At 42.3% G+C, this 15,410-nt stretch overlaps 1 protein-coding gene across 1 annotated transcript; it reads right to left on the reverse strand.

Annotated features, from left to right (window-relative positions):
- Nucleotides 1–4,568: 4,568 nt before the first annotated feature.
- Nucleotides 4,569–15,410, reverse strand: LOC147892464 (receptor-interacting protein). Its single transcript, XM_087387391.1, has 4 exons — nt 15,278–15,410; nt 5,983–6,054; nt 5,729–5,904; nt 4,569–5,633 (listed from the first exon to the last, which is right to left on the reverse strand). The coding sequence occupies exons 1-4, from the start codon at nt 15,408–15,410 to the stop codon at nt 5,469–5,471; spliced, it is 546 nt and encodes a 181-aa protein (XP_087243517.1). The 3' UTR covers nt 4,569–5,468.

Here is a 15,410-nt window from a genome sequence, read left to right on the forward strand (position 1 = left end):
CCCTCTCGTGTTCTTGTTGTAGGAGGGTAAGATCATCATCCAAAAAGATCTTGGTTCCCTTCAAGGTCACCCTCATGTTCATTACAGTAGACCTGCTCATTTTTGTTCAGAATCTCAATGGTCTTGCCGATGCGTCAGCCTTGCCCACCCTCCAACCCGCCTCACCAATGAGGTTGACCCCCATCTTGGTGAATAGGGTTTTGGCATCCGCCATGCGGTATCACCTACTGCCAAGCCTTTGACTAGTACATTTTAGGATTTGTTGTCTCGTCTCTTGTCCTCCTCCTCAAGGGCATCCGCTATGATCTCTTTTTTAGGGGCCGATGTGCCTTTTCTAACTACATCCTTCCATTCCATCATCTTTGCTTCCCCCTTGATGATTTGCTATTTAAGTTCAGCATATTTCCCTTACATTGTGGCTTACATACCTGCAATATCTTTCATGAGGTTGGCATTCTCTGTTTTGAGCTCTTTCATGGCTTTACAAGACTTCCCTTCTATGGTCCCTTTCACCTCTTTGATTTGTTATAGTTCAATCCCTAATGCATGCACTTTGACCAGGAGGTTAGTTTTGATAGATTCCCATTCTATTTTTCCCTTCTCCCACTCCTATCTCTTGGCTTTCTCTTTTCTCATTCTTCCTGTAGGTCCCCCCCTTGCTTCTTTACTTTATTTAGTGTCTCATCCACAAGTGCTTTCTTAGCTAGCAAGGCCACATTTGTGGCTTCTAGGTTATCTACTTTTCCATCAGGGCTAGGACTAATGAGGACAGTTTTGGCAGCCTTATTAGGCATCCCTACTGAGTAGGCTATCATGGCATTCTTTAATGCTTGCTTCCCATATGTGTCTTCGACGCAGCCTCATGTAGGCATTATATCTTGTCACCAATGTAATCAAGAACTGAAATTCAACAAGTGTTACCTATCAGGTCTCCAATGAGCATGTATTAGATTGCAGCAATAGCTTATTTTTGAAATGATCGGGCTATCCTTCTGGCGAGTGATGGTCCAAAATCCAATGGGTACATCCAACCCCTAGCAACATTTTTTATATTTGTATGTATGCGAAACCAATATGAGTTGATTCTTGCTATTTGTTTGTAGATTCATGTAGGTCCGAGGTAGTTTGGAGGGGTTGCAATTGACCAACAAGGACTTGGATAGTCTAACAACCCCTAGAGGGGGCTCTTTTTGGGCAAATGTGCCCCTCACATTACCTGTAGTAGCTTATTTAGGGTCTCTGCAAAGCCTATAGCTGCCCATAGGAGAACTATGCTACTTGGGTGGGTGCTTACTCTACGCCTGGAAGTCGTACAACCAAGGGTGATCTCACGACAGGGTTGAAGGCCAAGAAGCCTATTGAGAGCAATATGGAGGTAGTCTTAGGGACGTACAAGTCTTCCTTGGAGGCACCCAAGTCTGAGGGCAACTGACAACCCCTTGCGTCAGATATGGGGATGCTAGAGAGCAAGTTTTAAGGTGCCTTGGAGGTGCAGAGTTCAACCTTGGAGGTGCAAGTTTGGGGACATTTGAGAGCCCCCGCGTCAAGGAGAGGAAGTGGCGTTGAGGTTGGGGGTGTGTTGCAAGGCTGAGTCTCTCTCTCTCTCTCTCTCTTTCTAACTAGTAATGCATGACCAACCCTTCCTATACCCACGTGCATCATTTTTGCTATATTAATGCTCACGATCAATAGGACCAAGTTATCATCCTTGATGAACTTTTTTAAAGTCCTCGACGAATCAATTGAAATGAGTATGAAAGGAGTTTGTGTTAAGTGTTCATCTTTGTGCTCAAGCGGACGAGGCATCGAGCTAGGCACAGATTACAAGCGGTGTGCCACTCGCAAACACACCCACACTACTCTCCTTCCACACAACACCCACCATGGTCAAAGACACCTACTTGCATCTCCTCCACAATAGAGAGATGACCTCATCGACTCTCTCGTGGGCTTGCTACTCCTCGCTCTTTCTCGATCTCACGCAACTCATGTCCAACGTCTTCTCCAATGGAGCCGTGTCCGTCCTTATGAACCATGCAACTCCTTGGTTCAAAATGGGATCATTGCGACCATTAGGTACTTGCAAAACAGGAGTCATTCGATCATTGCCACGATCTGTTGTCCCTATTGGTTGCATGCCCCACGATCTCTAGGTCAACCATCCGCCACACGACCACGTCCCCTAGTGGGGGATTTGCTTCACCACTCCCAAGGGCTGTTAGGCCAAATGGCATGTATCCGGTATCCATCTTGGCTAGGACGATCCAACTAGCCCACGTATCCCTTTGACTAGCCACGAGTCGTTTGTCCATTCACTGTCGCAATTCGGGGCTAGTATCAAACTAGTGCACTACAACGCTCTGTGGCTTATGTTGGGCCTCTTGGTTGGTGAGCCACGTATGCTACATAGTGCACTTGGAGTACTGACTAGGTTGGGCCCACAATTGGCCACCTGCAATCGCGACCGACCAATCGGCCCATCCGTGTGGTATCACATGAGAGATGCAAGATAGGCTATGTCCCAAGTAGCTCGTGCATCCTGTGGGTATCCTACTACGACCTATAACCTACTTCCATTGATGCTTGCATTGATTACTAGAAGAGTACCAATAGCTCACATTCTCTTGATTAGAGACATTGGGAACAATTTCTACCATTAGCATGCTTTCTTGTGTATCTATTTGTGTTAAGATTAATATAGTTTTTCCCCTCTTTTTTGGCGAGGGGGGAGGGGGGGGTGGGGGACTAATGTTCAACCTCCACCATGTTCTACCTACTATGAGCACTTTATAGGTAACCTAACATCCATCGATGTATTCATTGATCACTAGAAGAGTGTTCTGATAGCTATATATTCTTTATTAGAGACATTGGGAACAATCTACAAGTAGCATGCTTTCTTGTATTTGTGTTTTCTTTAGTTTAGTTAAGTTCGTCTTTTGGCCAACCACTTTTAAAGTGGAAGCCTAAGTAACGGTGTTTCACCTCATGAAAGCGAAAATGGTTGTTTTATTTATTTCATGAAAATTAGTGGTCTTTGCTTTGTAGTCCAAGTGCCACCCACGTGTCCTCTCGTTCTCTCTCAACTTGAAGCCAAATTTCTATTTATGCCCCCATCATTTTCTCCCTTCTGCTGCTTCTTCCTCTTCTCACCTTTCAATTTGCCCCAGCAGGCCTCTTGAATGTATTCAACTTGTTAAGAAGGTAAAGGAAGCGCGGGGGGGGCATACAACCCAATGCAGGGACATGCCCCAGCAGGCCTCTTGAATGTATTCAACTTGTTAAGAAGGTAAAGGAAGCACGGGGGGGGCATACAACCCAATGTAGGGACATGAGAAGCACTGTGAACATACAATTTATCTTCTTTGATGATGTTCATACCATAAGAGTTTTCTACAACCACATATGTTAAAAAGTCAAAAGTCAGAGCCTTTAGGTGTGCATGTCTAGAGGGGCGCAAAGAATTGGGGGAGGGGGGGACAGGCACTTGCGTGCACATGTGCGTCAGCATGTGAATGCCTATGTGCGTGAGAGATCAGTGGATCATATTACACTGTGAGGAGTTAAGCATCTCTGTATTCTCTGATTTTAACCCTGAGGGACAACACTCCTTGTTGCACTATCAGGAGCATCAACTGTCATGAGCTGCTGCCAAAAGAAGAAACTATGAAGCTCATACAAATTCTTCAATAAGAATACAGCCACCCCTCACAAGTACTGCTCATACGTGCAATTTAATTTGCTAACCAACAATACTTGAAATTTAATCTACTAACCAGCACAACAGTATCCTCAAAAGCCAGGTTACAACACGCAGCCACCCAACAACAATGGCAGGGTTGAAGGACAAGAACAACCGGGTGTCCATAGACAAGAACAACCAGGTTCTATGGACACTAGCAGGACTACCACGGTAAACTGAGTGAGATGCCATATGGGATGACCTTCTAAGATACCGAAAAGAATTGTTATAGCTACGGATATTAAAACTTTCTTAAGAAGCTACAGCATATGTGTAATACACTCTCACCTTGACCGACAAGATGCTCACACTATCTTATGAATATAGACTAAACATAAACCTGACTAAACATAAACCTGATGAAGGCCAACAGAACCGACACAAAATTCAGTCTCAATCATTTCGTATAGTAGAAGGAGATTGAAAAACATGATAATGTACAGCTGAACAAAGATTTTACCTCCACCATGCCTATTGACTGCTATTCAAAAGAAAAAGAGGTGCTGAGCATGCTCAGGTCTAGCAAGAGAACACTGAATTAGCATGTCCATATTTCCAAAAAAAATTTACAGAACTGACAGATGCCTTAACGTAGAACATGTCTCACCTTTGGGTCTTGTTATTTCTGCAATAAACTTGAAAGATGATTAACCTAAGAGAAGACTCTCGGGGGAAGGAACTCATGGTGAAATACAAGAGAACAGCCCTGAGAGCCACAGGTCAAGAGAAAGGGAGCATACTTTCAGCTGAGCATAACATTTGAGTATAACAAAAATAACAGAATCAAACGTTTGAAACTGCATTAACTACATGTTAGTCTGCATCATCCAAGCTCATTTTCATCGAAACCAACATACTTATGGCCATCCTGATAGCTTGAAATGTGTTGTACTCCAGGACTTCAAGTTCCACACGTCCCAAGGGATTACAAACACTGATAAAACAAGCTTTATGTTATAGACTTTCAAGCAAGACTCAGAATACAACTATAAATTAAAAAATTCCATGCTCCTGCCACCTCAATCTAACCGTGGATTGCGTTGCATAACAGCAAAATATCGTGAAGAAACAGCACTGGAAATAAGCGGTAGATTTGTTGCGAGAAAATGTGTTCATCAAAATCCAATCAACGCTCTTTCATCAAAATCCAATCAACGCTCTTTCTCCTGAACACCTCGACCTTGCTGATCCAAACATTCCAGTACAAACGCTGAACACACACAGCTGATTTGCCGAGAGAAACACTCATTGCCAAGTCACAAGAAACGCCACAATGATGCTTGTCAAGTGTTCTCATTACAAGCTGCAATGATCTGGCAGGAAAATACCCTTACACATCCTGTCAACAAAGATACTCCACCACAGATGAAAAGCGCTCATTTCCAAAAACAAATCTTCAAAACGATTCTTTCTTCAAAGACAAATTTCCAAATGGGCTTGAATTTTATTTAACTTGTGCCATCAATCATGACATCATTAGCATTCTGGTCAATATGCTCAGCCGTAGCAATAGACAAATGAATGCATAGAGATAGAAGTCACAAAAGTAGGTTGCACAAGCTGGCATTGGAAAAATTATAACTTAACGGAAATTTTATTTTATCATTATACAGAATCGAACTCGACCTCCAAATTGGTGGCCTTTATAGCACGGTTTTCCTGCACCCTGTCTCATGCAAGGACGTACTTCAGCGCGTATTACTGCCCTGCTTTACAAGCTCGACAATCACCAGTCTAGTCCACTATCCCATTTCAGAGTAGCTGATTCGACGTCCTTCTCACGTTTTGCTGTATCTTTCTGAAACCAGTCACAAATTATCCCCGCATTCAACCCTTCAATGGGAACCCCTTCTTGTTTGGATATAACCCGCAGTAGGTTGAGAGATGATACCTGCAAGGATGTTGAAAAATGTGACCAATGAGATCCTACAAAACAACATGGGAATCTCCCTAAAGATTTCTGTAAGAATGTGAAGAAAACTGCACCGTTAATCTGCAAAGAAAGCGTTCGTGCATATCCAAGGTTGACAAGTCGATGAGGCCAGCCTCCTCCAACGTCAAAAAGGAAGGGGAGTCGCGAGAGGGACCATGGGAACGTGCTTGAGCGGGTTTTCTCCTTTTGAACAAGAACGAAGGCTGCCTGTTTTGAAGTTTGCAAAAACCTAACTAGAAGTTTGGTTATTGGAGGATGAAAAGGAAGAAGCAAACTGGGAATGGAATCGAGGTGAGAGAGCACTTACCGGTCGGCGAGAACAAGGCAATGGTGTGAGAGAGCAAAGCAATGGAGGAGGGGAGTGCTCCAGTCCCATCATCTCAACAATTGTGATGGATTTCTATTAGCGCTAGCTTTTTAAAGGCTAATTTGGACACCTTTTGGCAAAAGTTGTGCAACAATCCATGTATTTTTTTAATTCCGGGAACCTCGTTAACTCTCGGTCTCCTCTAGTTCTTTTCGGCTTTACTGTGGTGGAGTCCAAGATGGTGAAAACCTTACTTGGCAATGATAGCAATGGTGGAGTGCTCCAGTCCCATCATCTCTCAACAATTTTCTTTTTGGCATGCCCCTTTCTATCATCCAAGGTAATAACGTGACAAGGGATTTAACTAGATTTGCGAGAGGCAGTCTTTCCATCATGGAGCAAGTAACTACTAACTTGAAATTGAAGGTGAATCCTACTAATTTATCAATTGTTTAAGGAAAATAGAGAATGAGTAAAATAGTGGGCATGAGACACGACATAGGGTCCGTTGATGTTGTGATGTCCATATTTTGGAAGCTGAAGTTCAACAAATACATGAATAAGGCGATACAATAACTGATCTTCGTTGCAGTTTTTACAATATTGTCACATGGACTACAACCATATGAATAAAGGTGTAGTCATCCTTCAATCTTGCATCCATCTTGGATTTCCTTGCTCCCTCGCATCGATAACATGCATTAAACAAGAGGAATGTTGTAAGAATTCAAATTGAAAATAAAAAAATTTGAATGAACCAATAATTAAAAATATTTATATTATAATATATAATATATAATTATTATAACCACACATTGCGGGGAGGCGGCACGCTTCCTTTCCCAAAGAGTTATAATCCAAGGGAACGGGCCCTTCCCTGAGTGTCGAGATAACACCGAGATATAAACGCCTAGAATATTAGCGCCGGACATGTCTCTGTTGGACTCTTCCTACAACTTCTATCCCCTCTCAAAATGGATCCCCTCCCAAACATGTCCATCTTTGCACAGTATGAGAGCGTCTCACACAATCTTTTCTCCTCGAGTCTTGAAATCATGGCATGTGAGAGCTCCTCACATAATCATTCCTTCGCTAATCTTGAAATTGTGACCTACAAGATCTCCTCACACACATGGACTTCGAAAGCTTGATTTGGATCCTCTCTCCAACTTCACCAAGTTGATAGATGAAGTAAACATGAAGGATGGATACATTATTTGTCAAAGTCAAAAGATTAATATCAGTAAAAACATGATTGAAAAGATGCTAGGCATTTCTGGAGGCAATTTACAAGCACAATTCTTGAAGAAGTTATGGAAGAGATTAGATATTTTAGATTATACCTAAATGCTTAGATTAGTGCAGATGGTGGAGTTAAGGTTTCAAGCTTGCTAACTAAAGTTGAGGATGTGTTGAAATAGACAAGGTAGTATTTTTCTGATATGAGAGAAACTGTGAATTTCTAGATGTTCAAGTAGTAGGAGAGCAACTGAGTGGATGTACAGTCTCTTTCTCAAAGGCAATCTCCAAGAGCATGATGACTAACTTGAAGAATTGCCAAGGATGGAAAACCCAAATTGTCATATCAGTCAATCGGAGTTGCTATGCACTTGATGGGGACTTTCCTCAAATCGGTCTTTGAGCAATATGAGAGGAAGATGAATTTTCTACATTGAAGGCTATCGATGCAGCAAAGATAGCACAATATGAGAGAATGCTCAAGGATGGTGTTGAGAAACCATCTCAACATCATGTGTTCAATATTTTGCATAGCACTAACACATAGAGTGTTATAAAGGAAAGGGTTAGATGCCGTAACCCTAACCCTATATGGGTTTGTATATATTCTCCATTTTCAACTAAATCTAGTGTACAGCCAGTCATTTGTGGTGTGCTCTCTATCTATGCTCTCTCCTCATCTCCACTCTTCTCCTCTCCTCTCTCCATATTTGTTTATGGTATCAAAGCATGGTTCTTCTTGTTAGAGATTGTGAGATTGAGAGACTTCTTGAGCAATCTTATGTTCATTCTTTCACTTCTGTTAAGTGTGAGAATTTTCGTCTGTTTGAAGAATTTTTTGTTCATTCATTTTTCTGGAGAGCTCTTTAAGAGATTTGAGTTCATTCTTCTTGTGGAAGAATTCTGCTCATTGTGATGTGAGGGATTCAGTGTGAGAGATAGGGAGCAACTCTACACTACTTTTGTGAAAAGGCGTGATGCTTCTTTGCTTTGAGAGATTTCCATCCATAGTGATCTAAGTGTGCGAGACAGTATAGTGAGAAAGAGTGAAGTACTCTCGTTGGGAGGTTAACAAGCCAACTAGCTTCCATCAACAACTGCCTACCATACAATAAGGACCTTTAACACAAAGCAAGGTGCAACCAAAAAGTTCAAGGCTATAAGTGACTCATCAATCAATGTCTCCATCAAGGCAAGCACTTCAACAATGGCCCGCAGCCCTCCAACAATGCAACCTACATGCAAACAGCAACAAATGCCTCCTCACAGCTCGCTCAACAAAGGCGACCTCCAACAAGACTTTTAGCGAAGAGACAACTTATGCAATCGGAACAATGACAGCTCCATCGACTAGCACCTTCTATGCCTACGACGTCCAGCCACTCCTAGCCTCACATCCACGACCAAGGCAACGCCACAATGCCAGAACGTCATTGTTGCCTCTGTGCTAACATGGACTTAGGTAGCACAGAATGTGTGTGTAGAGTAGCAGCAAAGCTCCACTTGCACTTACATAAGGCTAGGAATATAATCTCTCCTAGGAATCCAACATGCATGTTCTACATGCAAGTTCTACATGTGATTCCTACATGCATGTTCTACATGCGAGTCCAACATGCAAGTTCTACATGTGATTCCTACATGCATGTTCTAAATGCGAATCCAACATGCATGTTCTACATGATGTGAGTCCAACATGCATGTTCTACATGTGATTCCTACATGCATATTCTACATGCATGTTCTACATGCAAGTCCTACATGCAACTCCTACATGCATGTTCTACATGCAAGTCCTACATGCAACTTCTATATGCAAGTTCTACATGGGGGACGAGCATTTTCCGAGCAAAAACGTACGAGCGATCTGAGCAGTGGACCTTTAGTTAAGTCTAATTTGATACCTTCAATATATATATTTTTTCAATAAACATCATGTACAAAAAAATAAAGTAAAAATAATATTTCTTCCAAACAATTTATAGTCAAATGGTCTAGAATCTCAGGAAGATTGAATTGAGAGACATGGATAGATTTCTATAAAAGGACCATTCAAACACACCAAAAGGTCACCGAAAACTATAGTGTGGTGAGTAATACATTGTTCATACACAACTCTTAAAGAAGCTGTGGGCAACAAAATACTGTTTACATACATATAGCTATATTGTGTCAAGCAAATGACTATCAAAATGCACCCAAAAAGTCAACACAAGCTACAATGGTCATACAATATTTGTATGCACCTATGCAAGTTCCTTTGATATAACCACAAGTAGAGATAAACGCCCTTCTTAGCAAGCAGGTAGAGCTTGGTGGAGTTCTTGCCTACTTAGTGCAGATTGGTGAATGAACATGTGTATCTTCTCATCTAGACCCAAGTATTGCATATAAATGTAATACAGGTGTTTGCATGGGATATATCTGTTTTGCCCTTGAGAATGGCCCATAGAGTCCAGACATGTGCATGATGGGAACACTGAAACCACAACATTGTACTTGCTCCCTTTTCTACGTGATCCTGGAGTGGAAACTAGGTACTCCACATGCTCTCTAAGGACAACTATATTAACATTGTGAACAACACATTCCAAGGAAATAGACTTAGCTATCCTTGTTCTCATTTCACATGTCACCTCAGTTACCCATTCCACAACCATGCCATCCCTTGTGCTCGGTCTACTTGTTAAATCAGCAGATTTGGCCCTAGTGCATTGCTTTTTTAATCTAAATCCTCCAGCTACTAATAACCTCATTTCTTCCTCATCCAGGCTTGTCCCCTTCTCAATAGGCCACTCCCTCGGCACCTCAGGTGGTTTTCCTTCAATGCAATTTGATGGTGTCCATGTGTGGTCCATGTTATCCCCACAAAACCAAATCAATTGCCTTCGAATGCCTGCTTTGGTGTTGATTCTCCCAAAAAAGCTAGGTGCAGGAACACCTCTCTTTCCCATCCTACCCTTGTGATCTATCAATTTGTGGCATTTGATTCCTTTGTCCTCTAAGTATCCTTGACATCTCACCTCACTACCTGCATTAGTTCTTCTTATAGCCCACATAGTCTTGTGTACTACCTCTTCTTCAACATATTGATTTGTTTTCAAGATTGGTGTGGTATTTTGTTTTCTCTTTCTTGGCTGATTTACATACTCATATTCTGGACGATGTGAATCATTTGCATACACTGCTTCTGAGAAAGATTTTGATCGCTTCCTTCTCACAGTCTTCAAATCACCCATACAATCTTGACCTCCAATAGTTGCATCCACCTTGCTAGCCACCTCATTACTGAGATCAATGAACTTGCATGAGTTGCTCCCTATGTCCCCATAAGAGTGCCTTCGAGATAGCTTTTCCAAACTAGGTCCACAACCCAAGTGTAGTCCCTTTAGATATTCTGTGTATCTTGCAGTTTGCAGCAAAGTTTGCAGCAAAGCACCCGTCATATCTGTCTCACAAGCATTTTTTAGTGTGACATATTTCACTCCGTCATTCGATGCCAACCAACTTCCATGGACTGACTCTGCAAGGTTGGCTCTAGGAACTAAAAACTGGTCAGATCCCTCCATGCCCTGTGTGTGCCACAACATAGATTAGTTTCCAATAATCAAAAAACAATAAAGTTGTGAATGAAATAACAATAGACCTACCTTGAGAATGTATTCTCCCCAATGAGCCACTCTTGCATGCCACCACACAATCCATGTTTCTAAAATGGAGATGTCCTTCTTATGTGCATGATGCTTGAACCACGAACGGAGGTTTTTCAACTCGATGTCCGCAGCTTCTTGAGATGGAGCATTCTTCCACTGTCTACACCTTAGCTTGAACTCCTCACGATCAAATGATGGAAGGAACTTAGCATGATTTTCCAAGCTTTGCTCCCAATGGAATAAGCAAGATCTCTCTTTTTCTTTGAGCACCTTATTGGCATCACCATTGAATACCATTCTAATTGCACGCCAATTTGCTTGTGCCTCATCAGCCATAAACCCTTTAAATTGAGGCTTTGGGAATCCCTCCTTCTCCATGACTCTATTTAACATTTCCCAAAAAAGGATCTGGGCTTCTGTATCCTCAACCTTGAAATCCCCAATAGCAATAGTTTGTAGCTCTTGAACAAAAGGGTTGTAAACATGGCATGCCATTGTATTCCAATCATGCATACGTTTGACAAAATCAAAGCAACCCAGCATGATCCTAACTCTCCACTTGGCCTCATCTTGTTCACTAGATCAACACCACTACCATGTCCCTTGGTAGACATCTTGAAAACATGACATCTTTCAAAAGAAGAAAATTCAAGTTGTCCAGGGAACACCATGCTCTGAAAATAATCATATACACACTTTCCTTTCAGTTGTAAAAGAGCATCATAACCATCTGCAAAGGATCCACTTTCAATTTGGGCCTCCCTTTTCCAACGTGCGAGCCTACAGCTAAGAACATGTAGCATCAAAATCCCATTACTTATTTTTCATAAAAACTTGAGTACTTTTAATCACATTAAGAGGACAAGTATGCACATACCTTCTCTTGTCCAAAGTTGGGGTAATCTTCTCTAGTAATGATGTCAATTCAGCATCACTCATGGCTTTCGGATCATCTTGAATGACGGCATCCAATATTATTTTTTTTGCTAATGTTTTTTGCAAGGCTTTAGGTCTTCCCATCCCATCTCTTTGTATGAGCTTAGTCAACCTAGCCTTAACTTCCTTCACAGCACCTCTAGAACTTCCTTCACCAACGGGATGCAAATGATACCCTGAGTGTATAACACACCTCTTAAATTGTGTATCACCCTTGGGGTGTGGGTAACATACGACTAGCCTACATGGGCACTCTTGCTCGCAGAAAGGACGAGCACCACAATGCAAACACTTAAGAGTACTATTTTCGCCAACATATGATCTTTGAGGACACACTCGTGAAAGTCTCCCTTGCCAATGCTTCTCATTGGCCTCTTTGGTTCTCTCCAAGTGAGGACAAAATATGTTTTTGCATTGTAGATGCCCACCACATCTTCGAATTCTAACTAAACCATCAAATCCTGTCATATTACTTGTTATATCATCTGTCCAAACATGGCTGTCGTATTTGGTTTCTGTCCCCTCAGCACGGTTAGGGAGGTCCGAAGCGGGAAGCTCAAACAAAATATTGCCATCATACTTTACTGGAAGTGCATCAACTTCTTGTATTGTTGTTACAATGTCCATAGCTTTTTTGAGTGCACTTCTTGCAGGAAGGTTTTTCAAGAGAGGAACCAAACTCATAGTCTTATCAGATTGTTCATCTACTTGTTTTTTATCCGACACTTCCTTACTGATTTCTGTCAAAAGCTTTACACCTCTAACAATGAAGGTGGTTCCAAACTGAGTGTCAAGATGAAACAAGGACTCCTCACCTACAAAGGGAACCTCAAAGGACAAGTCGTCACACTTGCTATCAAGTAGTTGATGCAAAGAGATTGAGCTCGGTGAAAGTCCAAATGCTAAGTGAAGGTATTCCCTACTAATGCGTGCAACACCATTAGTTGTTGCAACTTGCAGTGTCTTCGACCTATTGTCATTGGACACAATTGCAAAATCCATGGAGCTTGTGGAACACAATCTCCCTACCAGTGTTGAGATCTATTGCAAGCAAACGAGGCACAAGTGAGCAAGCATGTGAGCAACAGTAGTTCACGCACTTGTCTCCTTTCGAACTCTATACTGACCAACTCTGCACTTGTAGTGCAAAAGCATAGAAAGAGGCCATCATTGTTCTTTGATACTAAATCAGCTAGACGATCAAACTCATAATATAACCACATTCATTGCCACCGCCACGTCCCAAGCACACAAGTCCTTGTAACCGCCAATTCAGAAGAATCTACTCATATAATCAATTCACAACATTCAGTCTGACCGCCCACGTTCCAAGCACTCAAGTTGGCACCCCATTTATCATTCATTGAAACTTTCTCTAGGATGGAGAGGATGGGGAGTCATAAAAGAGCCATGTTACTCAAGGTTGATTTTTCCAAGGCTAATGCACACGAAAAAGAACCACTACAAATTAGTTTCGCTGGCGAAACTATATTAGCAGATGCAACTAGCTCAAAGAATGGATGGGAGGTGCTGACGGAAGCTTGGATGGAGGGTTTGTCAATTTCACTACACTAGCAATCTTCAAGTTTATGGGAGCTGTTGCTTATATCTCTTACAATTTCGGCAATGAAAAATATCAAAATGTCAGTACTTTACTTTAAACAATGGAAAACATCATCTTTAGGATACCTTTGCCGAAGAGGCCTTAAATGGGTGTGTATCCCTAGTCTAATTTTTATTCTAAAAACAATCATACCAAAGGATGGAATAGTTGCGAGAGAAAAATCATGGACATGATGCCATCATTAGATCTAATGAAATAATAGAGCTCAAGAAGGTTAATGGATTGAAGGTGGTAGGAAAAAGTAAAGACATCGCTGGTGAAACACTATTGGAAGCCATTTCATTTGGAGTTCACAACTATAGTTTCGCTGGCGAAACTAAACGGGGCAGAAAAAGGGGCTTAGCGAAGGAGGAAGGTCGAAGGGAAACGGAGAGGGAGAGGGAGAAGGGGAGGCAGAGGCAGAGAAGTGAAGACTAGTTTCGTTGGCGAAACTAGTTGGCGAAACTAGTTACTAGTTTCGGAAACTAGTTTCGCCAGCGAAACTAGTGAAGTAGTTTCGGAAACTAGTTTCGCTGGCGAAACTAGTGAAGACTAGTTTCGCCAGCGAAACTAGTCAAGACTAGTTTCGATTACCCTAGGATGACACCTCCTCCGCCGCCTTTATCTCTGCCTACGCCTCCACGCCTCCAAACGCCTCCAAACGCCCACGCCTATGCCTACGCCTCTATCTCCGCCTATGCCTATGCCTTTATCTCCGCCTACGCCTCCAAATGCCTCTAAAAGCCTCCGTCTCGACCTTTATCTCCGTCTTTATCTCCGCCTCCAAACTAGTTTCCAAATCTAGTTTCGCCAACGAAACTAGTTTCGCTGGCGAAATTAGTTTCGCTAGTGAAGACTAGTTTCGCCAGCGAACCGAAACTAGTTTCGCTGGCGAAACTAGTGAAGGCTAGTTTCGCCAGCGAAACTAGTGAAGGCTAGTTTCGCCAGCGAAACTAGTGAAGGCTAGTTTCGCTGGCGAAACTAGTCTTCGTTTCGCTGGCGAAACTAGTGAAGACTAGTTTCGCCAGCGAAACTAGTGAAGACTAGTTTCGACTAGTCTTCACTAGTTTTGCTGGCGAAACTAGTGAAGACTAGTTTCGCCAGCAAAACTAGTGAAGACTAGTTTCGACTAGTCTTCACTTCACTAGTTTCGCTGGCGAAACTAGTGAAGACTTCAAATAATTTGGTCTTACAACGATTCAAGGTCGGACACGGTCGTTTCAATAAACTCAAATCTCCATATCACGGTTCTGTTAGTTACAACCAACTTTGCCATTTATAAGTGTTTCTTTTGAGAAAAAAAGATATTACTTTCACCTGTTAGTTCTGACAAAATGGAAAGCTTTTTCTTGCGAACAACATGCCAGAGATCGTGGCGAAGTACTGTCATTATCACGGGGAATCCAAATCATCAAGCTCAGTGAGCGATGAGAACGAGGTTAGTGTTTTGAACCGATTCAGAATTTTCACTGTACACACATAAACAAAGAAGAAAGGCAGTGTCCGCAGTGCGTCCACCTGGGAGGAAAATGACAGACCCAAATGGCATTGTTGTAGCCTATTGTTTCCTTACATGATTGCCCAACTATCTAGAGCACCTTTCCCCTGATTTCGGGAAAGATCGACTTCAAATCAAGGCCATTCGGCTTTTACGAGTTACCCCTCTTCCCAAGTTTCGCTGGCGAAACTAGTGAAGACTAGTTTTGCTGGCGAAACTAGTCTTCACTAGTTTCGGAAACCTTTATCTCCTCGACCTTTATCTCCTTTATCTCCTCGACCTTTATCTCCAAAGCTTTATCTCCGCCTGCGTCAAACCTTTATCTCCTCGACCTTTATCTCCAAAGCTTTATCTTCGCCTCCAAACCTTTATCTCCGCCTCCTCGACCTTTATCTCCGCCTCCAAACGCCTCCGTCTCGACCTTTACCTCCGCCTTTATATCCGCCTCCGTCTCGACCCTCTGCCGCCATCCCTTCCCCTCCTGGAACATCTCTGCCAT

The sequence above is a fragment of the Dipteris shenzhenensis genome, chromosome 16, assembly GCF_047967505.1.
Source record: "Dipteris shenzhenensis isolate YYH24624 ecotype China chromosome 16, Dip_SZ_1.0, whole genome shotgun sequence".
In the NCBI taxonomy this organism is placed as follows: Eukaryota; Viridiplantae; Streptophyta; class Polypodiopsida; order Gleicheniales; family Dipteridaceae; genus Dipteris; species Dipteris shenzhenensis.